This window comes from Condylura cristata, unplaced genomic scaffold (genome assembly GCF_000260355.1).
Source record: "Condylura cristata isolate star-nosed mole 26May11 unplaced genomic scaffold, ConCri1.0 scaffold00046, whole genome shotgun sequence".
In the NCBI taxonomy this organism is placed as follows: domain Eukaryota; kingdom Metazoa; phylum Chordata; class Mammalia; order Eulipotyphla; family Talpidae; genus Condylura; species Condylura cristata.
Genome location: NW_004567147.1, coordinates 2952949 through 2979211, shown reverse-complemented (window position 1 = coordinate 2979211; position 26263 = coordinate 2952949). Strand labels below are relative to the sequence as shown.

Genomic DNA, 26263 nt, shown 5'->3' with positions numbered 1-26263 from the left:
TGGCTAGCTTCATAGGGCAACACTTTCACCTGTTGTGTCACCAGGGAAGGCCCTGTTCGCTAGCATATTTAGAGGCCTTAGAACATTCTCAAGTAATTGATGTATGTCTAGAAGTGAATTTGTTGTGCACACAATGGTTAGTATGTCTGAGTATCTTGCAAACTGAAACTGAACTTTATGACTCCCCCTCTTCTTGTTGTGAGAGAGGAAGTAGCATCTTAAGGGAAGCAATCAAAGAAAAGAGCCATTTAAGTAGGAAGCATGTGGTGTTGCAATATTTAGAGCTGTGAGGACATTTACCCTCTACCACTTCTCATTCTTCATTAGTAAATTGAAGAACCTGTGGCCCCTAGAGGTTAATCAAGCTGCTCCATGACTTAGGGCCAGTTGACGACAGACCCTGATGTAGAACCTAGAGTATCAGACAGCCCTGGCAGCTCCTTCCACTAAGCGATACCCCATGGCCCTGGGCAGGGCTGGGATGCACGCACTGGTGTACAGGGGGCTGCCGTCCTCCTCGTCTTCCTCGTCCTCCTCCTCTTCCCTTGTGTAGAGGCAAGAAGAGTCTTCATAGTCCGACTCATGAGGCACATTTTCTTTATTGTCATCACATTCAATCACAACAGTTGGCACTTGTCTTATTTCCGGAAGGCCCAGAGGTCCTGCTTTTGTGATACCGTCACCCGAGTGCAAACCAGAGCTATGGTAAGAAGGGGCGCAGGGGACGCGCTGCTCAGAGCTGTTGAAACAGAAAGAGGAAAGAAGACATTCATTCAGGCTAACATAGTCGTGCACTGGAATCATTAAAACTTGTCCTGTTCCAGGAAAAAAGGGCTTCTCTACGATTCAGGTCTCATCTCTCACTTTACTGTTAACCATTTTAGGACAGCAGATTTCCTCTTGATGGTAGGAGCATGAGAATAGGGAATGAGAAGTTTAATACCAATGGATGATAGTGGCTGGTGGCTGCTCAACAATGTGAGTGAACTTATTGCCACTGAACTATACACTTAAATGGCTAAGGTGATCCATTTCAAGTTCTCTGTAATTATTAATAGAAAAATTTCTGATTCAACAAATATTTCTGGTTAAGACCAATATCCAAGTGCCAAAGGTAGGTTGCAATCACACTTCTCATAGCACAAGGATTTTCTCTTGATGGTGAAGCTACTGATTCAGAAGAGAAAGGGGCAAGATGTGAGGGTCTCACATTCCAAACTATGCAGCATGCTTGTTGGGAGCAGGCAAGTGGGAGAGAATAGATAGACATACAGAGAAAGTGAAGTGTGCCCATAGGCTGGAGACCCATGGGTCAGGGCCAGGGTGACTCAGAGAAAGTTCTTTCCCAAGGATGATTGTCAGAACCTCAGCAGTCACAGCTTGAAGTTTCTGAAGGTCAGTTTCCTGAGAAGCAATGATGATTGTCTCAGACTGAGTCAGCTTATATAAAATATTTTTAATTAAAATATATTTTACTTCATATAAAACCCATATAAAGTCATGGTGAGAAAATGAGGAGATGTGTATCATCAAAAATAAAGAAAATAAAGTAGTTATTTTCTTAATAGAGTATATTGTGGGTGTCTAAAGCAATTTAGAATCCTTTTTTGATAGATCTTGAAAGATGTCCAGCAAGAATAATGGAACAGAAACATATAGTTAAATATTAAAATTATTTTTTCAGAATAACTAGAAATAGAATTTGTATCTTTCATTTAGGGAATTTTTAAATACAAGAAAATCAATGCATTTTACCATCCAAAAGACACATTTATAAGGAAATGGAATGTGAGTTTATACTATACATCAGTATATTTTACATTTGGAATACTTTATATCTAGAAGAAGAAAAATCTTCCTCATGAAGAATGAATACATGATGGTCTCCTTAGAAGCTTTTAATTATGCTTCAAATGATTGTTATGTCTAATTTAAATTTAATTAACTTCCTTCCATTGTTTCCAAAGAGTTGTTTTTCTATTTTTCATATAGCTCTTCAATGATACAAGTAGAAAATCTAGTTAACACATTATGAGCTATGATACTTGAGGCAATGGACTAAATAAATGGAAAAAAAATCCCTTCAACTGCTGAGTAAGATGAAATCACATATTTACAAAAATTTGGCAGCATAATAGACATTGGCTTGTTTCCATCCTAATTTAATACAAATGGCTATGAGAGCAGAAGGTTGGGTACAGGACAGTTACTCTCTGGGTGACAAACACAGTGAACTGAAAGGTGAGCCCTGGGATTTGCTGCCCTCCTCACAAGGGTGGCCCTCTCCTGGAGACACCCAATGTGATCTGACCAGTTTAGATTGCTACCTTGGGAATATGGGATCTGGAGTGGGAGAGGCTTGTGTTTTTCCCACTGTTAACTCTCCCCAATTATAGGTTAATATTTAATTTCCCCACTTACAGTGCAGTGGTTTCTACTGAGGCACAAAAATGGGGCTGTAACAAAGTGAGGGCTGAAAAGCAATGAAAAGATATTTTTGTCTGATTGGAAGATTATTTTGAGAGTGAAAAAAGTTGGAAACCAGAAAGCATAGAATTTCCTTCAGATAGGAGGCTGCAGATTGCTTCAAGAGAAAGAAGAAATAGTATGCAAAGGAAGATAAGAGACAGCCTAATGAGGAGTCTGGGATAAACAAAAGACTGATTTCTCCTGCCTCAGAGATACATGGAGGGATGCATAGACAGGGGTTATAAGTAGGGTCTCCCTGCTGCTTTGGTGGTACCAGATAGCATGCTGCCAGCTTTGCAAAATAGGGGACTGTCATGGTGATCAGTAACTGTGTAAGGGTTACCACAGCAACCGCTGGAGACCACAGTGTCCAATCAGGTCATCATTCTGCAGTGAATCCAGCCCATGACAGGACATCCAATCTCCTAGAAGGAGAGGAAGTTTTTATTTTCAGGAAGCTAGGTGAGTCCAAGAAAAGGATTTTGAAGCATTCTATTGATAAATACCCACAGACTGTTAATTATATGTCAGGAAAGGTGCTCAGAGGAAGGAAGACAAATATGTAAGTGACCCCACACATGTGGTAACTGCAGAAATGCAGGGCAACAAGAAAAGACAAATGAATGCAGAAGAGTTAGCTGACAAGAAGGCTGGTAAAGTCTTCATGAAGAGTTAAAATATAGTCTAAGTTTTACCACTTGACACTGGAAAAATTATTTAACTGAAGTTTCCTTCCGCAAAACTGTAAAAACCATGCCTGCTTAGCAGGGGTGGTATATGTGAGGTGAGCCTTGGCATGACCTTGAGTAAGACCCTCACCTGTTATTTTTATAAATGGTCTTCCTTTGGGCTTGAAAACTCTAGGTTTCATTTTACTCCGCACATGGCTGTCAGACAACCATGGTGTAAAGCTCAGAACTAGTTGTCCCATTCCTTAGAATTCTGAAAACCTGCCTGGTCAACAGCACCAGTGCAACAGTGTGACACAGATGGAAAAGCCACTTAACACACATTGGGCTGTTATGCTTCTCAAGGCATAACAAATCAACCTAAATGCAGCACCTTATTACACTGGGCCTCCTCCCCTGGTGGTTGTGGACTGGAAGCGGAATACCCAGCCAAACATCAGTCTTAAAAATGCTGTTTTTTCATAATGGAGTTGTCACTTGGAGGGTTTGCTCTAAATACAAGGCTTCACTGCTAAGGTGAAAGCCAATAGCCTAGAAGCTGCAGTCTAAACACAGCATGACAAGCAAAATCTTGTACAATTTGACCCATGTTAACCCAGCCTCATTCCTATTCCTCACCTCTGTCCCTGTATAACTTCTGTTGACACACGCAAACACTCAGCATGCTATCGGTCTGGAAGATGTCCCCAGCCCATCTCTACTTTGTTAATTTCTGTTTATCTTTTAATACTTGTCTCAGGCAAGTTCCCCATGTCCTCAGGAGGTTCTACAATTTTGAAAATTGTGAACATATGTTTGCTTACTAGCTTCCCCTCCCCAACCAAGCTGAGGTTCCTTGAGAAGCAGGAACTATGTATTATTCATGTTCATAGCAGGTGCCTAACACCATGTCTGATATAAAACAGACACAAGTAATTGCTTTTTTTTTTTTTTTTTGCTGAATTAAATAACTATGGGATGGAATCACTAATATTTAGGTAGATTTCAATATAACCATTGATACTGGAAGAGTATTAACAGATGAATTTTAATTTTCAGGGAGGTATATAGTAGCATCTGGCTGGGCTCCTAACTTGGTTGGCACATTTATCAATGGCTCAGTGACAAAAAGGGCATCCAATCGAATAAATGGAAGAACTGAGGTAGAGAAGGAAAGGCAGGAATAGAAAAAAAACAACTATTTACCAACTGTCACCCCTTGTTCTAGAAACTTTCACATCCAGAATCTCATTTATTCTTTATAGCAACCCTGCAGGAGAGGTATAAATATCTTCATTTTATTAAGCAGGAAACTAAGGTTCTGAGAGGGCAGTTAATAGACCCATGAAGATAGCAAAGGAAAAAGCTGGAATTTGAGCCCACTTTTTACATATGCCATATCCAAAAACTGAACTGTGCTATTCGAGAGAGTAGGTATGTGGATTAACCTTTCTACATTGCACAAATGCATATAAAGATGGCATTGACTTACAACTATTTAAAAGCTTACTAACCAGGGTAAGCAATAGTGTCCTACCTGGCAAAGGCTAGTGTTCCTGGGGCTCTGAGTCTAAGGAATTTGCCTTAGATATTGGATTATGATGACTGGGTTGGGCTCATCTGTCATTGTCAAGGCTGCTTTGGTACCAAATGGCAGAGAAGGTGTGTGTGAACCTTGAATACTTACCATTCAGTTCTTCACTTCTTTACATAAAAGCTTTCTGACCTTAGGTCTAAACCAAAGTTTCCTAACCTCCATCATCCACACACCTTAATTTTTGTGTTTGTACCATATTTAAAATCTGCTTACATATTATTTACATGTTTTTGTAAAATGCCAATGTTAAAAGACAAAGTAATAGTCATTTTAGGTCGACACTTAAAAGCACTTAAAACTCTTTTAGCCTCAACTTAAACAATATCTTTGTAAGCACAGGTTTTATATGCTAATCACAACTTGCATTAAAATAAATATGTGACCATGAAAAGTTTTATAAAATGTTGTGCTAAACTCAATTTATATAGCACCAATGATGCAGCTATTACATTTTGGCTAAAAGATGGGACTAGACCAGATTCTCTAAACCTTGGTATGACTTACATTTTGGGTTAGAAAAGTCTTTGTGGTAGGGCTATCCAGGGCATTGTAGGCATTCTGGTCTCTACCTATCAGATGCCAGTGGTATGTTCTCCAGTTGTGACAACCAAAAATATCTGCAGTCATTGTCAAATGACCTATTGGGAAAATCACCCATTTGGGAACCACTGACCTAGAGCATCCAATTGGCATTGATGCATTCAGAGTTACACCCTGTGAGTATCTTCTAAAGCAACCTCAGGATTGGTTGTGAGAAATCTGCAGTATAAACTGAGAGGTTAAGACTGGTAGATCCTGCTTGCAGAGTTCCTGACTGACTGTGTCTCAGGCTGACATTCTGGGACTGTATCCACACTTTGATAATATTAGGGTTCCACCTAATATTGATAGTTATTGATAGCCCTGCTTTGGTCTCTGAGGACTTATTCCACGACACAAGAGCCCCCCACTGACCCTGTGAGTGAAGCAGCTTTCCTCAATATGTTGCCCAGATCAGTGATCTACAAAATAATAGTCTAGTGACCTGAAAGACAACATATTTTTCAGAATACGTGTCATATTCCCAGAGGAACAGCTGACTCATATAATGAGTTATTTTCTAGATTATTCACATTAAAGTCTTTTGGATTAAGAATTTAGTTTCAGACCCTCCCTGGTGGCGCAACAGGTCACAGCTTCTTCAGTGCGAGTTTGATCCCTGGCCCTGGAAATGACCCACGTGGCACAGCAGACCTTGCCTGTCTCACCCGCTGCTCCCCTCAGCAGTGTACTTTGTTGATCTGCCTACTCTGACTCCACTCTGTCTCTGGTGAGTTTCTCACTGCCCATTCACCTCTGGTCTGTACCCCAATTCTGTATGCATATATAAATAAATATTTAAAAACAAAAATAATTTAGTTTGCTTATCATTTGAAATAAAATGAATTTCACTGTGCATCACTTATGTTCATGATTCCTCTTCCTGGTGACTGATTAGGAACTAAAACATCACTGATAGATTCTTGAAAACTGATTTTAAGCAAAACAGTAAGAAACCAGTTTTACCATACTGTAATTGTTAGCAGTAACAATTATGTGCCTATACTGTACTTCTAACCACAAAAATATCACAAAGCTTCTGAATGAATATGAAACAATGATTTATATTCAATCATTCCAACCTGGTTATTTCAGTTCAGGGTCACAAGTGGCTAAAGACTATCCCAGCAGTTGGAGAGAAAGATAAGAATGCACACTGTAAAACACATACGCACATACACACACACACTCAGACTGGGACAACTGACAAGACATGCCACTGATGCGCCTGTGTACATCTTTGGAATTTGAGAGGAAAATTGGAATACCTGGAAAAAGGTTGTGCAGACATGTGGAGAAATAACAAACTTCACAGAGAGAAGCTCCAGCCAAGTATGAAATTTTTTTTCTCATCTCTCATCAATGTTATAATGAAGCAGCATGGCAAATGGAATGCCATTTCTACAACCTGCTTCACCCACTTTAGAGAGGAATAATGAGGTGGGTCTTGGGTTAACTGGGTACACTCTACCTTTGCTGCATGGGCTAAGGGGTATCTCACAACCTGCCTCCCCAATTTCTTCTATGTTCATTTGTTACCATCATATGCCACAGTCCCATCCACATCTCAGTGCTATGGTCTGACATCCTGAAGGTGAAGCACTTGGAATTGAGGAACCATAAGCCTGTTATATCTTCTGTGCACACGCAGTCCTGGGAAGGAAGGCACACAGGCTTTCTCTCTTGTATTGATCTCTGTGCCTTATCTCTTTAGAAACTCTTCTGAGGAAAGAACTGTAGGTCACTGTTATCAACTTTTAATTCTTCCCTTCAACAGCAAGACTCAGTATCAGGGGTTTTCATGAATTCAATATGAGGAATCTAATATGGAATTCCTGAAACAAAATATGTTAGTTCATACATGCAATTAATGTTTTCATCAAGTTAAAAAATGTACATAGAAATGAGGTTAGTATATGAAGATAATTAATGATAGCCTTGGTCTCTGAGAGGCTCAGTCAATGTGGATGGAGATAGAAGCTTAGACACAGCATTCTAACATAATGTTAACAGATGCTATAACAGGAGTGAAACTGAGACTGTGAAAGCAGAGAGAAGTGACTGATTCCCATTGGGAAAATCAGAAAAGGCTGCTTTTAAGTAATGGCACTGGAGCTAGCCCTGAAGGATAACTTGGTGTTCCAGGCCAGGCTCTAAGGGGATGACAGAAGTGTGTCTGTATTTGTGTGTGTAGGGATGGAGGTGGGGGGGAGCTTGAAATGGGCTTGAGAAGTTACAAATGATTTGTCTAATTGGAACACTGGGATAATAAATAAAAGAAATTGGGGAAACAGGTTGTGAGGCAGGCCCTAGTCCCACAGATGAAGTTAAAACATACCCAGTTGACACAGGGTATATTTTTTAATAAGATAATTACATGATCAGCCCCACCTGGCATTAAAAATTGGGCTAAGTGATGATGGGGAGAGAAGGTTCTGGAAGAAGAGGATGATGAGCACCATTGCAAGACTGCTGCAATGGTGGTATGGGGACATAGGGTATGGGGTATGGAGACATAGAGAGAGATGAAGTGCTAAAGTCCTACTGCTGAGCTCAACCTGACTATGGGCAGTTTAATTCTTATATGCCATTCTGTAATGACTTTAAACAAATACTGAAGTCCCCAAATAAGTCTCCTAGGAAAATGAGGTAAGATTCTATCCCCATTTAGGTAAGCCATAAATGATGCGTTTTCCTAAAATATAGATAGATACATAGATAGATAGATAGATAGACAGACAGACAGACAGACAAACAGACAGAAAGACAGATAAATAGATAGATATAATAGGGGTGAAAATGCAAGATGTTGACAAGTTTTTATACCATTTTGTAATTCTTCCTTTCTATGAATTAAGGAGACAGAGGTTTCCAGGACTCAGGAGCAGGATAAATTTCAAGATGACAATAGCTAAAACATATGATCCTTTTTAGGTCATGATTTGTAAATGCTCATTGTTTCATTTAATCTTCATAAAAGCTTGCAAAGCAAGGTAAGCTATTATTCTTGATTTTATGGATGAGGATGGTAAATTTCTGAGAAAATAAGTAATCACTTAGCATAGTCACAGCAAGGCTATGAACTTAGTTTTCTCACACCAGGGGTCAGTGTTTTTTTTTTTTCCATTCTTCTTGCATAGAGCCAGAAATGCCATTATTTTCTTGGCATGGCTACTAAGAACTTTAATTTGCACCACAAATTAAAAAAAAAAAAACTTGTAATATGATTATCTGTATAATGAAAAGCACGGACAGCAACCACTGATAGAACACAATGACTCTTTTGCTGTGAATTTTGCTGTTAAGAGCCCTTAGGTGAGTGGTTACTACAGGCAGAGGCTGGTTTGAATTCTAGGCTTTGTGGATCAATAAACTCAGGATAAGGAGCACATGGTTGGGGGTGAGTGGTTACACCAGGACAATAGGATGTCAACAAGAGGAAAGGATAATTACTAAGCTGGAAACTCCAGCCTTGGGTAATGGAGTGTTGCCAGTAAAAACAAGTGGATTTATTGTGACCACATTAATCATTACCACCATTACCACCATCTCTTCTCATTACACTGTTTTTTTTTTTAATTTGATGTCTATCATACTTCACAGTATATAATGTTTTCATGGGTTTATTATTTGCTTCCTCTACTAACCAGTACTCTTTTGAGTGTAGGGACATTATTATTATCTCTCCAAAGGACAGAACAGACTGCATATATATTCCCTCATAAAAAAAAAAAAGAAGACCCTCCCTGGTGGCGCAGCGGGTTAAAGTACAGCACTGAGAATCTAAAGCCACTTCCGCATGAGTTCGATTCCCACCTGCCTGGGAGATGACCACATGGTGTGGCAGACCTCTCCTGACCCGCCCACTGCTCCCCTCAGCAGTGTACTTCGTCAATCTGCCTGTTCTGCTCCCCACTCTGTCTCTGGTGAAGGCTCTCACCACCCCTGAGCCTCTGGCCTGTACCCCAGTTCTGTATGCACAAATAAATAAATCTTTAAAAAATAAAAAAGAAAGAAAGAAATTAATAGGAAAGAATAAATTGAAGTTTACTCAACATAGAGGTCTGATCCTTAAAGGACATACCAAAATATGTTTCGGAAAGCTTGAGGGTAGACTGGAAGCCCTAAGTTGGTTAAAAGCTTCAAACCCTCTTTCATTAAGTCCCCATAACAGATCACAGAAGGAAAAAGTTTTATTCTATGTAGTTGGTTGTATACCTTCATCAAGAATAAAAACTAATGAGTCTTCTTTGCAGAAACATCAATTCTACTCCACCTATTCTACTCTCATTCTACTCTATCAACTCTACTCAGTGATTAGACTGAGAACACATCACCCTTCAGATCCAGTCCCCCTTTCCCCAACACTTAAAATTAGTTTAAAACAAAAATAATATAATAGGGCCCTCCCTGGTGGTGCAGTGGGTTAAAGCACAGCACTAAGAAGCTAAAGCCACTTCAACATGAATTCGATCTCCGCCTGGAAGGTGACCCGCATGGTGAAGCAAATCTTCCTGACCTGCCCGCTGCTTCGCTCAGCAGTGTACTTCATCGATCTGCTCTGGTTCTGGTGAATCCTCTCACTATCCCTGCACCCCTGGCCTATACATTAATAAATAAATCTTTTAGAAAATAACATAGTAATTTATTTGTACATCATTTTGTAACTTTTTCCATCTCAGTTGTAATCCCCATGGGCTTCCCATCACCAAATCACCCCTGTGCCATCACCATAGTCCAGTACACTTCCTCCCCCTTCCCCGCCCCCCACACCATTTTTGATCCCATTCCCCATAAAATGTCTCTGGTATATTATTGTTATTATTTTCTCCCCTGGTCTTTTATACTTCTACTATGAGTGAAACCATCAGTATTTTTCCTTTTCTTTCTGGATTACTTCACTAAGCATGATCTTTCCCAGCTCCATACATGCTGCTGCAAAAGGCATGTGTTTTTTTCTTTTGGTTGCTGAGTAATATTACATAAAATGACTTATTTTTTTTAAGGGATCCCTAGTTCTGAAAGTTAAGAATCTGTCTTACCTTTCATGTTCATTACTGGTGAGGGAAAGACAACATAATTTTAATAATTCAGAAAGAAACAGATGCCAAGACATCTACCACAATCAAAAGTCACTGCAGCATTTGGTTCTATTCCATTTATAGTCATCACTTTATCTCCACCACCCGCATCCAGCAGGTGCTAGTGGAGCATCCAAGATGAGGACCACAGGTCATTCAACACCTCTGATAGCTCTGTAAGGCATCAGGGCTGGTTTAGAAATGAAAATCATTGTTTACTTTAAGTCCTTAATTTTCCTATACAGTACTTAAAAACATTTCACCATCATTTCTAAAGAAAAATGTGTAATCAAGGGATACTGCTTTTGGGCATTTGATTTCAAATGTAACAATTGTTAAAAATGAACAAAATATAAAGACATTGAGCTCCTCAAAGGATAATTTATTATCTACAAATATGACAATGAAATGAAATTAAACTTCAACAGGAAAAGCTTTTGTAATGTCTGTACAAGTTATGACGACTCTTCAGAGGGAAGAGAGAACAATCAGCCATTTTCTTTTTAGAGGCCAAAAATGTGTGAGAAATTATGCTACAAATTGCAATGCCTGTGGCTGAAAAATGACAGAAATAACCACCGAAATCTGAGAAAACAGTTCATCAGTTTCATTTAAAGAAAGCAGGCATACATTGTGTCTGACCATGGCCTAGGATTAGCCTCCTAACGTAAGAAACTCAACATTAGAGCTTTTGTTTTCTTGTTGGACTTAAGTCAGAAAGAAAGGATGTTCTTCTACATACAGATCAGAGTTCTAGCTGACAGGAGAAGAGAATGTGCTTGGAATTTCTGGTTTTCCATGTTGATCATGAATTTAAATTAATTCACTCACTACTTGTTCTATGTCCTGCCAGGGACCAGTTACCTACATTTCTAAAGTATTGTCTGGACTTGGGATGCGATAAATAAAACTATAAGATAAGCTGATCCCTTCCAGCACTCTCCATTTCTGAGGGAGGATCCAAATAGGCTGTTTTTTCCATAAACCTCATCTCTGGACATGAGGAGCTGTCCAAGATCATGCCTAGTTCTCACGGGGAAAGTGAGGATGCCTAACTTGAGCCCTAGCTGGGCCTTTCCCTAGATGTGTACCTTTTTCTCTGGTTCCTCAGAAGTTAAGTGGAAAAACCTATTCACACATTCTGGGCTGTTGCTGGCATGGTGTGCTCTTAACTATGGATGCAACATAGCTTAATAAGCAGTCATTCTGTATTTTATCCATTCATTTATTAAAACACTTGTAGTGATTTTTTAAAGATTTATTTATTTATGCATACAGGACTGGGGTACAGGCCAGAGTTGCAGGGACAGTGAGAGGATTCACCAGAGACAGTGGGGAGCAGAACAGGCCGACTAATGAAGTACACTGCTGAAGGGAAGCAGCAGGCCAGACAGGAGAAGTCTGCAGCACCATGTGGATCACCTCTAGAGTTGGGGATCAAACTCGCACTGAAGCGACTATGGCTCACCTGAAGTGCTGAGCTTTAGCCCACTGAACCACTGGGGAGGGCCTGTTGTAGTATTTTTATACTTTGGCTTGCCAATCTTTCTGGTCGCTGCTTTTTTTTTTTTTTTTTAAAGATTTAATTATGCTTACAGAACTGAGGTACAGGCCAGAGGTGTAGTGAGAGAGAGGATTCACAAGAGACAGAATGGGGGAGCAGAACAGCAGATTGATAAGGTATACTGATGAGGGGAGCAGTGGGCGGGTCAGAAAAATTCTACCATGCCATGTGGGTCAGCTCATGGGGATGGAACTCATGCTCAGTGGCTTCAGAGAGCTTCATAATGTGGTGGTTTAACCCACTGCACCACCAGGGAGAGCCCAGCGGCCACTAGTTTTTAAGGAGTTCAAAGAATCTCTTGGACAAGAGCCAGATTCTATTGAGGTACACATAGGAATTCAAGGACAGATTTTCTCTCTTTTGCAAATACATTCCTTTCTTAATCCTTTTAAGGCCTCAAAAGATGTGAATGGTCTGCTCTGCCTCCTAATCTTCCTTTAACCAGTTTGTTCAGCCACCTTGCTGGGAGGCCATGTCTTGCTCACAATGACATTACCTTTCAGAGCAGTCTTATCACACCCCTAGGAATAGCAGTTAAATTGCAAAACATATCTATATACAGTCACTTAGAGATTTAAAAAATATGTATGTTTTAAAATCAAATAACAAGAACAAAGTAACAAGTTGATAACTCTTCTTTTAGAGTCAGGAACAAAATGTCTAACAAGAATTTCATGAGATTTTGAAGAAATGTTCATCAGTTTTAAAATAAGAGTCTCTTCCTGGAAACAAATTTCATCACAAAGTATGTCATTTTATTATATCCTGAGCAAAATAGTGAATTTATTCAAATAAATGCCACTTCCCAGGCAAAAAACATTTAGGCATTTAGTTTGATCCTGCTGTGGCACTAATGTACATCTGCTTACCACCATGGAGCACCCCAATTTACAGGTAGAAACACTATTAACATAAGCCAATGTAGTAATTATGTTAGATGTTAAAGCTAAAAGAAACCCTGGGGATTACCTATTCAGGACTAAGAATTATTCTTTAGAATTCTCTGTGACCCTGTAGGCCACATGGAGAAAAGTAATTGTCACCATGAAATGTACTTATATTAGCATTATAAATGAATCACCCTCTTTGGAAGGGCTGAAATAACTAGAATAATAGAATTTCAGGGATTAAAGGGATTTGGGGGACTACAGTCTTCAATTTCTTCTTTCCAATGTTGCAATGATTTCTTCTTCAATGTTCTTCACAGGAAGTAACTTACTCTCTAGCTAACTAGAACTATAAAAATGTAGATATTATAAACAAAACAAACAAAAATATATCTGAGCCTATCAATACAATTATCTTATAGGTGAAACCATATATGTTTTGTTACTAATTATATGTGTACCATAATGCTTGGCATGCCATGTTCAAAATTTTTACTAAGAATTCATTCTGATAAAATTTCTGGGTCTCTGGTTGACCACTGTTGGTTGGATTATATGGGTTAACATGGACATACATTTAACACCTCCAGAGAGGTAAAGTCATTTTATTTTTAAACAAATTCACATCAGGATTTAACAGTCTATGGAAATATATCCAACATGGAGTCATAGAGGTGGCTGAGTCCTTGGTGTTACTTCAAATACTGGAGTGAACCATGGAATACAGTTGTTAGTCTTAATTTCTTGAAGATCTCTATTTTGTCACTTATCACAATCTCCATGACTGGTCCTTTAAAAACTTGGTAGAAAAAAAAAAAAAAAAACTTGGTAGAATTGGCTCTCCCGGGTGGCACAGTGGGTTAAAGCACAGCACTGAGAATCTAAAGCCACTTCCACATGAGTTTGATCCCCGCCTGCCCCGGAGGTGACCACATGGCGTGGCAGACCTCTCCTGACCCTCCCGCTGCTCCCCTCAGCAGTGTACTTCGTAGATCTGTCTGTTCTGCTCCCCGCTCTGTCTCTGGTGAAGCATCTCACTGCCCCTGAGCCTTTGGCCTGTACCCTGTTCTGTATGCACAAATAAATAAATCTTAAAAAAAAAAAAAAAAAAAAAAAACTTGGTAGACTAACTGGCAACTTTTTGCCTTAATAAAAACTTTATCATGTGCATGGAGAGTTTTCACTGCATCTAATCTGCCTGGAATCTCCTTTCCTTTTTCTCTATCTGGTTATTTCTTTTTCAAATTTAAGTTCAAATGTACTAGCCCCTTCCCCTACATCCTCTCCTGCTTCACGCTTACCACAACTGGTTCACTCTTCTATGTTACCAGCCAACTCTGAGCTCCACTGAAGCCAGGTGCCTCTATATATTGTCTACTGCTGTATTGCCAGCATCAAACACACAAAAGGTCTAGAAAAGATACCAAAATAACTGTTCAATCCTTTATTTGCTACACACACAGGGCCCACTTTTGACTAATATTTACCAATCTTTAGCATCAGTGATTGAAATTTTCTCCTGGAAAATAGCAGAGCTTTCCTGATCTATCTGTTCAGGACTTCTGGGGTAGTTAAAGGTAGAAGAAGAATGTTTTTGCTAGAATTTTATTTGTTTGTTTACTGTTAAGTTTCCATATGTAGTTAATACATTTATCTTTGTACATTTCCTAAAACAAAACACAGTCGGTGAAAACATTATTAAGAAACTCAATTGGGTGTTAATAGAAATGAGTAATAATAGTAACACAAACACATACATATTTTGCCTTTGTAGATTTAGTCCAGACATTTCCAAGACTCTGTGTGATTCACTAATCTCCTTCCTCTTACCTGCCTGGGATGTTCCCTCCTTCCCCTCTGTCCCTTCACCTGGCTGTTCCTAGCTTTCAGGTCTTAGTATAAATTTTTAAATTGTAATTTTAGTTTTAGACCAAGGATACTGAAGGAATTGTTGGACAAACAACAATTTACTGGAGGAGCAATGAGCGACGATTTCCCCACTTTATCGTGTGTGTTGACTCCTACAGAATGAAATGAGGGATAGTGAGCTATGATGGACTAAGTTTATTGTCATAATTAGAGTGTCTTCATTTCTACATGTGACAAGCAAAGACTTAGGTTTAATGTTTAAAGAGGTTTTCTTATTTTGGTTCTAATATCTGCAAAAATAAACAGAACTTGCACAACTCAATAATGGTATTGGGAGTGCAACCATAGTTAAACTCTGTTTCTGTATAAGGAACATTTCTAATAAAACATTAACTGCCACCATAGATTAACTCTGTATACCAAAGGCCAGAAAAACTTTTAATAAAATTCATCTAATAAATGTTTACTAAATACTTCCTACACAGGAACTATGTTATACAAATGAGTGGCATTTAATAACATTCTTGAAAAAGCAGTAGAATTTTTCTTTCAAAAAAAATTAAGTTAAAAATTTTAGATTATAAGGCCCTCTTTGGTGGCACAATGGGTTAGGATGCAGCACTGCAAGCTAGCCGCATCCACTTCAGTGCAAGTTCAATCTCCGGCCCAGAGGTGACCCACATGGCACAGCAGACCTCTCTTGTCTCGTCCACTGCTCCCCTCTGCAGTGTACTTCATCTATCTGCCTGGTGCTCCCCACTCTGTCTCTGGTGAATCCTCTCACTGTCCCTGTACCTCTGGCCTGTACCCCAGTTCTGTATGCATAAATAAATAAGTCTTTAAAAGAAAAATTTTAGATTATAAACACAATATTTATATTGTATATGTCTTATGAGAAGTCACAGCTCAAAAGCACAAAAAGAATATGTGAAAAAATCAAAAGAAACCCAGCAATTCCTAAGATGGGGGGAGCAGGTATCCATTCATCAAACACTTATTGAGTGCCAAAGCCAGCTCCTGTTCTAAGGCACTCAGGAGACAGTCATGAACAAAGCAGTTCTAGCCACCACTCACTGTATGCTTTATTAAATGAAAGTCAAGGGCCCTCCCTGGTGGCACAATGGGTTAGAGTGCAGTACTATGAAGTTATCTGCAGCTACTGCAGCATGAGTTCGATCCCTTTTCACTGAGGTGACTCACCAGCAGACCTCTCCTGACACTCCTGTTACTCTCCTCAGCAGTGTATTTTGGTGGATCTACCTGTTCTGCTCCTCACTCTGTTTCTGGTGAATCCTCTCTCCCCACTGTACCGCTGGCCTATACCCCTGTTCTTGTATACATAAATACATTTAAAAAGTCAAATGACGTAGAATGGGTGAGGTAGTGAAAAAATGCTGTGAAAAACAGAAAAAAAAATTGGTTGGTGCACAGACTTGTTGGGAGGAGGGTTACAATTTTTAAATAGGGAGCTCAGGAAGGGCTTCACTGAGAAGGTGACATTTGAGTGGAGCGCTGAGTTGGGGCAGGGGACAGACTTCCCGATCTGTCAGGAAGTCTAAGGGAAAGCCGGACAAAGTTCCTTTGGTAAGGAGGGTATCTAGCTTGCCCACATCTTGAGAAGGGTAGAAGACTGTTGTGCTGGGAGACAGTGAGCAGTGAGCAATGAGGAGAACAGTGGGTACAGGCAGGGAGGACAGGGACCCAGCCATGGGATGGGGGGGTGGAACTTCTGGGCACAGAAGCCTTATGGGTTAAAGTGTGTCCCTTCCACTTGCCCCAAATTCATACATCAAAAATCCAACCCAGTATTTGGAGGAGGACCATTAAAGGAGTAATGAAGGTAAAGTGAGGTCATAAGCATTGCTTCTAACCAAATGACTGGTGTTATAGGTATACACACAGAGAAGAGGTTGTATAGAAGATGCAGGGGAATGATAGAGGCCTTAGGAAAAACCAAACCTCCAGAGCTATGAGAAAGTTAATTTCTATTGTGTGATCTATTTAGTCAGTGATATACTACTAGGAAACTCTTGAAAATAAATACAGCCATGATCTGACTTCTGTTAAATATTGTGTCTGGGGTAGGCTGAGGGGGCAGGAGTAAAGCAGGCAGCTGTAGGAAGAAGCACAGCAAACCAGGTGAGGGACACGGGGAGGGGGCAGGAACAGGCAGGATGTGGCTGTCCCAGGTGTACTTGTAATGTAGACATGATGGATTTGTCAACCAATTGAACATGGAATATGAGAGAAGTTGTCAAAGGAGACCCCAAGGTTTCAGACTTAAGCAACTGAAGAATAAGGTTGCATTTCATTGAGAATGGAAAGGTTTGTTTAAAGATCATTACCTTAAAAATATTTTGAAAATTCCTTTAGGGTCTACAAGGGTACATATTCCACTTTCATTTTCTACTAATAGGAAAACTAGAGCACAGAGATCCTGTCAACTGAATAATAATAGGGAAAACAATCAGTGCTAAAATCCTGGATAGGATTTTAAGTCCTGATTAGGATTTTAAGTCTGAATTCTAGGAGTGAAGCCAACTAGATCACAGAACTTGCTGCAAATATTAAAAATAAAAGTTGCATAACATAATTTTTTCCCAAGTTTTAATCATTCAATGAGCACCTTTGAATGAAACATACAAATAAATATTTCACATGTCTTTCTTGCTCAGGCTTCAGGGCAGAGGGGATGGATTATTTGTGTGGACATACTGAAGACTCAAAAAATGAAAAAAAAAACTGTATATGATTGTATATAATCTGCTCTTTCTAACATTTTCATGAGAGTTGAAAGCCAGAGTCTTTGATCTCTTTATTTGTACTATTGAACAAAGGGTCACCTCTTCTAGATGCTCCTAGAAGGAGAAACAAGCCCAGCAGATTCTTAGCATAAGAAGTGCAAGTGACATTGGGAGTGGAGTGGGAAAGACACCAAGCTGCCCCTTCCCCCAATCCCAGTCGCTCCAAGGCTGTTGCTCAGCCCTGGTTGTGTAGAGAACTTGAAGGGGCCTTGTTTCTGAGGAACTGGATCAGCAGCTCTGAGCAGAGCAGAGTTTAGTCTCTATCTTCATTCCCAGACCATGGGACTGATGGAATGCTGCCCAGCATCAGCTCTCTGTACCCAAATGACAAGGGGAACACTGGTTTGCAGGGAGTCACAAGAGAGGATCAGCCTTGGGACCTCATCCCCTGTGCTCATAGCTATTATTATGGGAGGTAAAGAAGAAATAAGTAAAAGTGTGGTTCCTTGCCAGGCTGAAGCCCAAGTCACAGCTAAAGAAAGAAGATGAAGTTATGAGTGACCACCTTCATGCATTGTGGAAGAGGGTCACCCACACGACACCTTCAAGAGTTATGAATTACCCATGGAGAGAAAACAAATAAAGACATGAAAAAATTAAGGAAATACAAACAAAATCTCCATTGGATCACATCTATTTGCAATATTGCCTGTTAGGGGGACTGAAGGCAAATTTTGCGTGCTGTTTGATTTTTGTGGATTTGCTTAGTAGACACTATCATTTATCGGACACAGGCTGTTTGCTGTTCAGCAAGATGGCTTATTTAGAACCTATTAAAACAAAACATGTGTTCTTCACACACAACCCTCACACACAACAAGGCTGGTGGTGTTACTATCGCCCCTGTCTTATAGGCAACAAGAATGGTATCTACACCCTGAAGCTAGACGTCAGGTGGATGTGGGGTTGAAAAAGTTTGCTCCAACTGGTTTCTGGCCCCCAACTTCTGCACCTCTCTCTTCCCGAGTCTGGTGAGTCAGTGCCTTAACTAGCTATATGCCATTTTTAGTGTCATCATGCAAGTTCAAGTTAGAATAATGATAAAGAACTTTACCATAGAAATCAAAAGAGTGATCTGGGAGAACATAAATGAATGATCACATGAACTTGAGATTAACCTGAGAGAAGGAAGCCCTCAGATAAAGTCAATGTGAGTTATCTTCAAAGATCTGAAAATCTTTTAGGGAAAGGAAATAAGATCAGAAGGGTGATAAATTATATTAAGCAAAAGATAACATAAGACAAATGCATAATAATCAGAGCTACATGACAATGAGGTCGGCTCTCTTCAGACCTAGGTGGGGGTCTTCTCTCATAGAGACTGGAGGAGAAATAGTCAGGAATGCTGAAATGGGCAGTGGGCTGTTGCCCGGATGGCCTTTAATGTTCCTTTCAATCATAAGGAAACTACTTATTCAAACTAAGGGCTCTAGTTCATTATTTGATTTTCACATTATCTGTACTGTTTTATCTGGATCAGACCAGAGGTCTGGGCAAAAACCCCACAGGTAAAATTCTATGGATCTTAGGTTCTCTGTAGGCAGAGTGTTCAGTAATGTTTCTTCTGTTTTGTAATTTTTTTATTGAGATGGTTAACAAAAATTTCTTCCTGTATAGAACTTACTCAGAACAAGAATGAATTCATGCTAACAGGCAGGTGATGGCCTGAGGTAGCAGAGAGCACAAGAGATTGTGCTGGCTCAGCTGTTGAGGTCATGCTGTCCCAGCAGAGTATCCCAATACCTCCCAGTAACCATTTCCTATTTGTTCTCTTTGATTTATTTCAGTAAAAAACCTGACACAGGTTTACATTCTCTACTGCTCTACATCCACAGAAAAAGTTTCTAAACACAGATAGTACCAAACTGAGAATGTCTTAACTTATGGGTTAGAACTTTCAATTGAACATTTTTAAAACTGCATGCTTTAATTGGACGCTTGTTTAGCAACAATCTCTTACTATGCTATTGTTAACAGGGTGGTCCCCAGGAAAAGGGGAAGTTCCAGGTTCCCTGCCCCACCCAGAAGGAGGGTGGAACTGAACAGAGGGGGAAAAAAAAAAGAAAGAAAGAGAAGGAATCTGAGGAGGTGAGGAGGAAGGAATCAGGATGGAGAGCCTGAAGGAGACCTGATGAAGCCACATGGAGCAAAGGGAGACATGTGAAGACAACGTGTTTATTTCTTGGCCCTGGACTGGTTAAAAGAGATGTGGGTGAGACCCATGGGGTCTATGGTAGTGACTATGGCAGTGTTTATATTGATTTTGATTTTGCTCTTTTGCTCTCAGACTTTTCTGGTGATTTCTGACCCTTTTCCATGGGTCCTGGCCAGAAGGTACTTTAGTCTTGTGGCAGGCTTTCAGGCCTTGCTTTGGACCAGTCCCTTTTGGGTTGACTTTTGCACATGAGGCGATTGGTGTTTGATTTAGAAGTTATATTATTTGTCTTCCATTTTGTATACTCACTGTATTAAAGTTCCTTTTCATTAAAGTCTTGCATGTTTTGTCTTGATGCAGCAGGTGGCAGAACCTATTTAGAGCAGATAGGTTTGGGGGTTCAGTGGTGCCCCTCTCCCTGTCCTGTAACTCTATCACAAGAATCTTCTGGAGATGATTAAAGCTCCCAGAGGAAAAAGCCACCTCAAGGCTAGGCAGGATGGCAGGCAGGGGCATGGTGCCGGCCGTCCCTAGAGGAGTCCACTGTGGTGAGAGCACCGGATCTGTAATGGGAGTATCCAGGTTTGAAGGTTTGGACCCTCTGCTTAGTCCCCAGGGCAGGGATTTCCAAAATGCAAAGGGGATGGCCAGGTCTGTAAGTTTGTTTATATAGTTTAATGTTCAATCTATCAGGAACTGAATGCTACTGTAAAATGTAATAAAAATATTAAAAGGAAACCCTTTTTATTGTAAGACTCAGTATTGCTAAGTCAGTGTCATGAGCTTGCTGTCAGCTCCTGCAGGGCGGCAGTCGCAGCATCAGTAGCTTCACAAAGGCTGCCACTAGGGCTACTCAGCCCGTCTTCATTTCTCCACATACTCAGTCTCTCTGGGTGGTCAGTATTAAGATGAGGAAAAAGGTGTGTGACAGATAAAACATGCCAGTCAATTTTCCAGGCTTTCCTGTGTTCATCAGTACTAACAGTACCTGAAAGTGACAGCAAAGCATCAAGTGTACTTGCCTTGTTTTCAGTGAGAGTAGAGAAGGATGTGGAGTAATCAAGTCAGAATTTCTAGTGACAACTGCCCTTGGGGTCACTTACTTCCCAGACAGAATACTCGGCTGAGCAGCAGGAAGCCACGAGGTCTGAGAACTGCAACCAAAAGCTCTTGATATGTCTATATTGCCTCTGACTCTGCCTGGCAAGACATTGGGCCTTCTAGAAGGTCACCGTCCCATTTGCAGGCCACCACTCACCTGGGATAGGCATTCAGGTTTCCAGCCCAGATGCACCCTCCTGCCAGATGGGGACTGGCAAACATCTTGGATTCACATCAGATTTCAGTCACTCTTTGGGCTCACAGAGTGTACTTTGTATGCCTATGTTCGAACACACTTGTGCATACACACATGCTCAAGAGTCAGCAGAGACATCTTCCTAGGTGGCGGGGAGCCTGTTCTTGGGGTCCTTGCCACAGATCTCCTAATTACTGCCAGGGAGACTCAGCTGTGCTGACTATAAGAGGCTGCCCCATAGCATTTAAGCATACAGAGCACTCTCTCCCCCAGCCAGCAGCAAGGTCAAAGGTGGGCCTCCCCACCTTTCCCATCCCTGGGCTTTTCTACTAGCTCGCATCTCTTATTTTATATCCAATTGTCTTTTAACATAAAAAGTAGACACAGCATTAAAATTTAAGAGTACTGAAAGAGAGGAAATAAAAGTATCTTCACATCTCCTAGCCCAGGGTAACTACTATTAGTGCTTATTTATATGTATATGGTGTCAGACACATGTTAAGTCTTATAGAAATGAGGTGTATATTCCCTTTCTTTTTGAAACACGTGATTGTTCTATGGTTTGGCAATTAGCGACTATTCTCATGTTTAAGAACCTTGCGATTCAATTTTGTATCTGATTTTTACTTCAAAACATTTATCTATATATCTATATTTTCATATACTGCCATTTCATTTTTATACAGTATTTGATTCCTCCTTTCAGGTGTAATCCCTATAGTTCTCCCACCACCATAGACCCTGGTGAAATTCCCTCCTGTTCTGACCCTTCTAACCTCTCCCCTACTGTTAGCCTGGGGTGGTGCTTGTCTTCACACTTCTCTGGCAGGTCAAGCCCCACCTCCATTATCCCTCCCCCCCCATTACCTTTCTAGCCTCTGCATGGTCATGGCCAGTGTTTTGTTCAGCTCGTCTATCATCCGGCAGCCTGAGGGGTGCATGGGAAGGGAGCCGGTGGTGGAAGGGAGGTGCTGACCCAGGCTGCCATACTGCAGCTGGTGCTGGATCTGGGATGGCAGAACTGTGTGGTGCTGGCCACTCTTCTGAGCTGCGTAGGATGCCAGGGAGAGGTCTGGCCCCCCAACAGGCATACAGATCATGACTTTCTTTGGAGGTAGCGGAGGCGACAGTTTCACTGGCAGACAAGGCAATTTCACAGGGGCGCCAGGATCTGCAGCAAAAGGAGGGTGAAACACAGATGTGAGTTTCAGGGCACCAGAAGAAACCTAGTATGCTACAAGGCCCAGCTGGCAACCAGAGACATCAAGGTGGACCCTGAGTGAAAATGCCCAAACAGAAGGCAAGGCACAGTAAATACCATTTGACTTTGCTCTCCTGTCCAAAGCATGGGACCCACAGGTCTCAGGGACCTAGGCATTGGAGGGGTCTGTACTCAGCTGGGCTGAGGTCCACAAGCAGCATGAGGTGGGGCAAACACCGAGATTCCCTCTGTCATAGAAACCCACAGACCTTCAAAGGGACATTTCTAGGCCACGCCAAGCCAAGTGCAGTTTACTTTGTAATGTGAACATGTCTTTCCAGCTGGTCCTTTCCCACAGCTATGGAGTGAGAAGCCAGTCCTAGTTTATATCCTCTAATAGTGTGTCACCTCACAAAGACTTCAGTGCTGTACCTTCATTCTTTCATCTGTAAACTGAGACAATTACCACACCTGGGAGGATGGACTGTCACAGAGAGGGCTCAGGTGTCACCTTGGGAGCTGGGTGACTGCAGGCAGCTGTGGGGGTCTGTTCCAGCAGGAGGAAGGCCCAACAGGCATTTGGGGCTCGTGGTATCTGCACATATCAAGCCACTGGCACCACAACAGTGCAGCACTGAAGCTTCCCAAAGAACCTCCAAGGGGGTAGGGTCAGGCCAGCTCTCAAGCAATCTAGGATGGCCTGCTGTGTCCCACATACAGGAATCACCTCCCACAGGGCATGGCTGAGTCCTGCATGAGAGCCAAGAGGCACCTTCACCTCCCTTCACAGGGAGGCCCTGCAGGTCTGATTCTTATTCTTTCAGGACTTACATTTTTTCCACTACTCCCTGCCTACGCTGGTGTGGCATTGTTTTGAGTTTAGCTCACAGAATCCCCTAGTGTGGGTCTCCCCTGGCCACTCAGGCCCCTGCCTTCAGGAAACCACTTTATTTCACAAAGAAAACTAAGGTTCACACTTGTGGGCTTTCTCTCACAGTGACCCACCCAACTAGCTCCCAAACTACTGCATAGTTTCACGTCCTTGGGCATTTATTATTTCCCCTCAGTTTGAAATATTATCTTTTTTGTCTTCTTGGTTTATTCCAACTCAAGAATCAGCTCAAAAATGAACTTTCTTGAAACACATTCCTTACTGACATTGCTCGTCCATGCTGCACCCCTGTAACTGCCTCAGGTGTGTGATGCCTGCCCAGGTGTGGGGAGCCTGTTTCAGATGTGTGCTGCCTCCCTATGTGTGCAGTGCCTGCCTAAGTGTGTGTTACCTGCCTAGGTATGTGGTGCCTGCCTAGGTATGCGGTGGCTGCTCAGGTATGTGGTGCCTGCCTAGGTGTGTACTGCCTGCCTAGGCATGTGGTGGCTGCCTCAGGTGTATAGTGCCTGTCTTAGGTGTGCGGTGCCTATCTCAGGTGTGCAGTTCCTGCCTCAGGCATTTAGTTCCTGCCTCAGCTGTGCACTATAATGGCAACAAAGTCAATGAATGACAGTGATAGTGATAACAAGTTTGTATCACACTCGCCACAGACCAGATATTGTTTAGTGATTTTCATATCTAATCAACATTGTTCACACAATACACCCATGACATAAGAGGATGGCTCTGGACTCAGGATACTTACTAGCCTGCTCTACAAACTGAACATCACAGTTCAGTTCTCTCTCTCAGAGTGTAAGGATGAATGACTGTCACTGTATCTTCAGCATTGTGTATAGGACCCAGCTCACCAAGAGCCTTATAACATTTTTACAGAAAGAGTAGAAACTGTGATGTTCTGTTTTGGGGTGAGCTCTTACCTTCCCCGGAGAGGTCTATGCTAGGAAAGAGCATAACATGGTGCCCAATTTTAGGATCATGTATCTGTGGATATTTGGACACTAAACGGCTGGAGATAACCCAGTAATTCCAGGGATACTGATAAGATTGTTCCCCTAATACCATTATGTGAACCAGTTATAACCACAAAGTTTTCCCAATTCTACTCCCAGAATGTTGCCCATCTGTTATTATCCTCCATGCACAGAGCATAAGGTAACTACGTTCAGAAGCAGGACAAGTGGTGTCAATTACAAGGTGACTGAGACCCACAATCTCACCACCTTTGCCAGTGCTCTGCTGCTGAAGGGTCCACTCTTATGTTTCTTGGAGTCTTAAGGTCAAACCCAACAAATGCAGCATGTCCAGAAAAATTAAAGGTATTTTTTCCCCCATGGATTCTTCATGGGTTCATGATTTCATGGATAGGTGCTTAATCACTAGGGCAGGAAGTAGAAGGAACCTGGAAGGGATACTGGCTTCCACTATCTGGCTAATCTATGACTTCCTGCACATCCCCAACAGAAGTACTTCTTCTCACTATTTTCATAGCAAGAGGAAATTAGTTTCGTCACTTGAATATTGGCCAAGTGGACGCCAGGGACTCTGTCACAACACACAAGGCAAAAATAGTGAGTAGAGATGGTTACTTTCATTGTCTTAGGAATGACATACTAAGATAGATCCTGCCTGATCTGCCTTCATGGGATGTGGCCATAGTTAAATAGTAATAGAGAATGAAAGTTAATAATTTAAAATTTTGTTGTTGTTGTTGTTCAGTTGATTTGGTAAGCAGGGAGCAGTTAAGGAAACCACCTGCTTTCAGTGACTTAACAATGCAGTCCTCATGACTCTCCAACATTGTGGCTAACTGAGGGCTGTCTGGGCAGCTCAGAAAATAGCAAAACCTACTTTTCTATCTGTGACAGTTTAATTTCAAGACATATCTCAGAAGAGATCTAGAGAGACATATATAGTCTATCTATCTTTCTCTCTGTGTACTCTGCCCCACCTAATCCATCTCCCACCCACCACCAGGCCTCCCACTCCCAGACCAGACTTGAATCCCTACATGTCTCCTGGACCCAGTCAGTGCTACAAGCCCGGATACAGCTTTCTGGGCCCTGGCAGTTCCACTCTGGGTCACCTAATAACCAGGCTCCTTCCCTCTATGGCATTGCCCTACCACTTAATGATGATCAAACTTGCATTCACTTTTCTTCCCTCACCTGTGACCTTGATCATTAGCACCCCCATTTAATTCTTCTCAGATTTTTGCCAGTATACCTGCCACCCTTGTGTTAGCCTTGCCTTCCCAACTAGCTCCTGGATGGCTCATTCCATGCACTTGGGCTTTCCCCACAGTCTGCCCTGATGAGAAGGAACACGGTCACACTGCCTCATGCTTCTCAACCCCAGTGAGGCAGAAGATTCATAATGACACTGACCCAAGCTCCCCCAGATTCTCCATGGCGGTCTGTGTGTTTCACAAAAGTCATCGTTGAAAACCACTCTTAGCTTCCTACTCTCATCCTTTTATCTGAAAACAAAAAAAGGGCTCCATTTCTTAGCACAGTGTCAGTCCTTTGATGCATTCTTGAAATGTAATTCTGGTTTCATCTCTTTCCTACTGAATTACAACCTTTAATTCACTGTTTGAGTTTAAAGAGCTTCCCAGGAGCTGACCACTCAAAAGGACTTGAACTGGCTGATTAGGGTCCTAGGTTTCATGCAGGGTGTGCTGTTCGAGCACTTAGCTACCAGAATGCTCAGCTCTATCCAGACCCTGCCCAATGTGCAGCCTCACATCTCCCTCCAACATTTGAAAAGCTAGAGACCAAGTCGATGGAAGCAAATTAATCAGATTTAATTTCCTTAAGACCTATTCAGCTAACCACTAGCTCGCCTAAATCTAAAGTTTGTAATTACAGTTTTATTTTTAAATCAGTTTTTCTAATGGGACTTTCAACTTAGTGTTCTGATTATAAAAATAATTTATCATTGATAATTTTGCAAGCAATAAGATTTATTTTACTCTATGGTATGGTTTACTATTGTATTTGCTTTAGAATACTTTAAGGATATTTTAGAAAAGTTTGCCTAAGAGCTTTTCTTCAAAATTTGCCTCAAGAGGCTTTCTTATACACAAACAACCAAGCAGAAGAAACAGAGATAAAAAAAACCATCCCCTTTTCAATTAAAACAAAAAGAATCAAATACCTGGGAGTCAACCTAACAAAGGAGGTAAAAGACCTCTACAA

General features: G+C 41.3%; 1 protein-coding gene across 2 annotated transcripts in view; it reads right to left on the bottom strand.

Annotated features, from left to right (window-relative positions):
• Positions 1-26263, bottom strand: part of PHACTR1 (phosphatase and actin regulator 1) — a 531128-nt gene that overhangs the window by 43820 nt on the left and 461045 nt on the right. For both annotated transcript variants that reach the window (XM_012734131.1, XM_012734130.1), the window contains 2 exons: positions 21838-22141; positions 492-739 (listed from right to left, as the gene is read on the bottom strand). In XM_012734131.1, coding sequence (XP_012589585.1) covers positions 492-739; positions 21838-22141 — 552 coding nt within the window. The remainder of the gene's footprint in view (positions 1-491; positions 740-21837; positions 22142-26263) is intronic.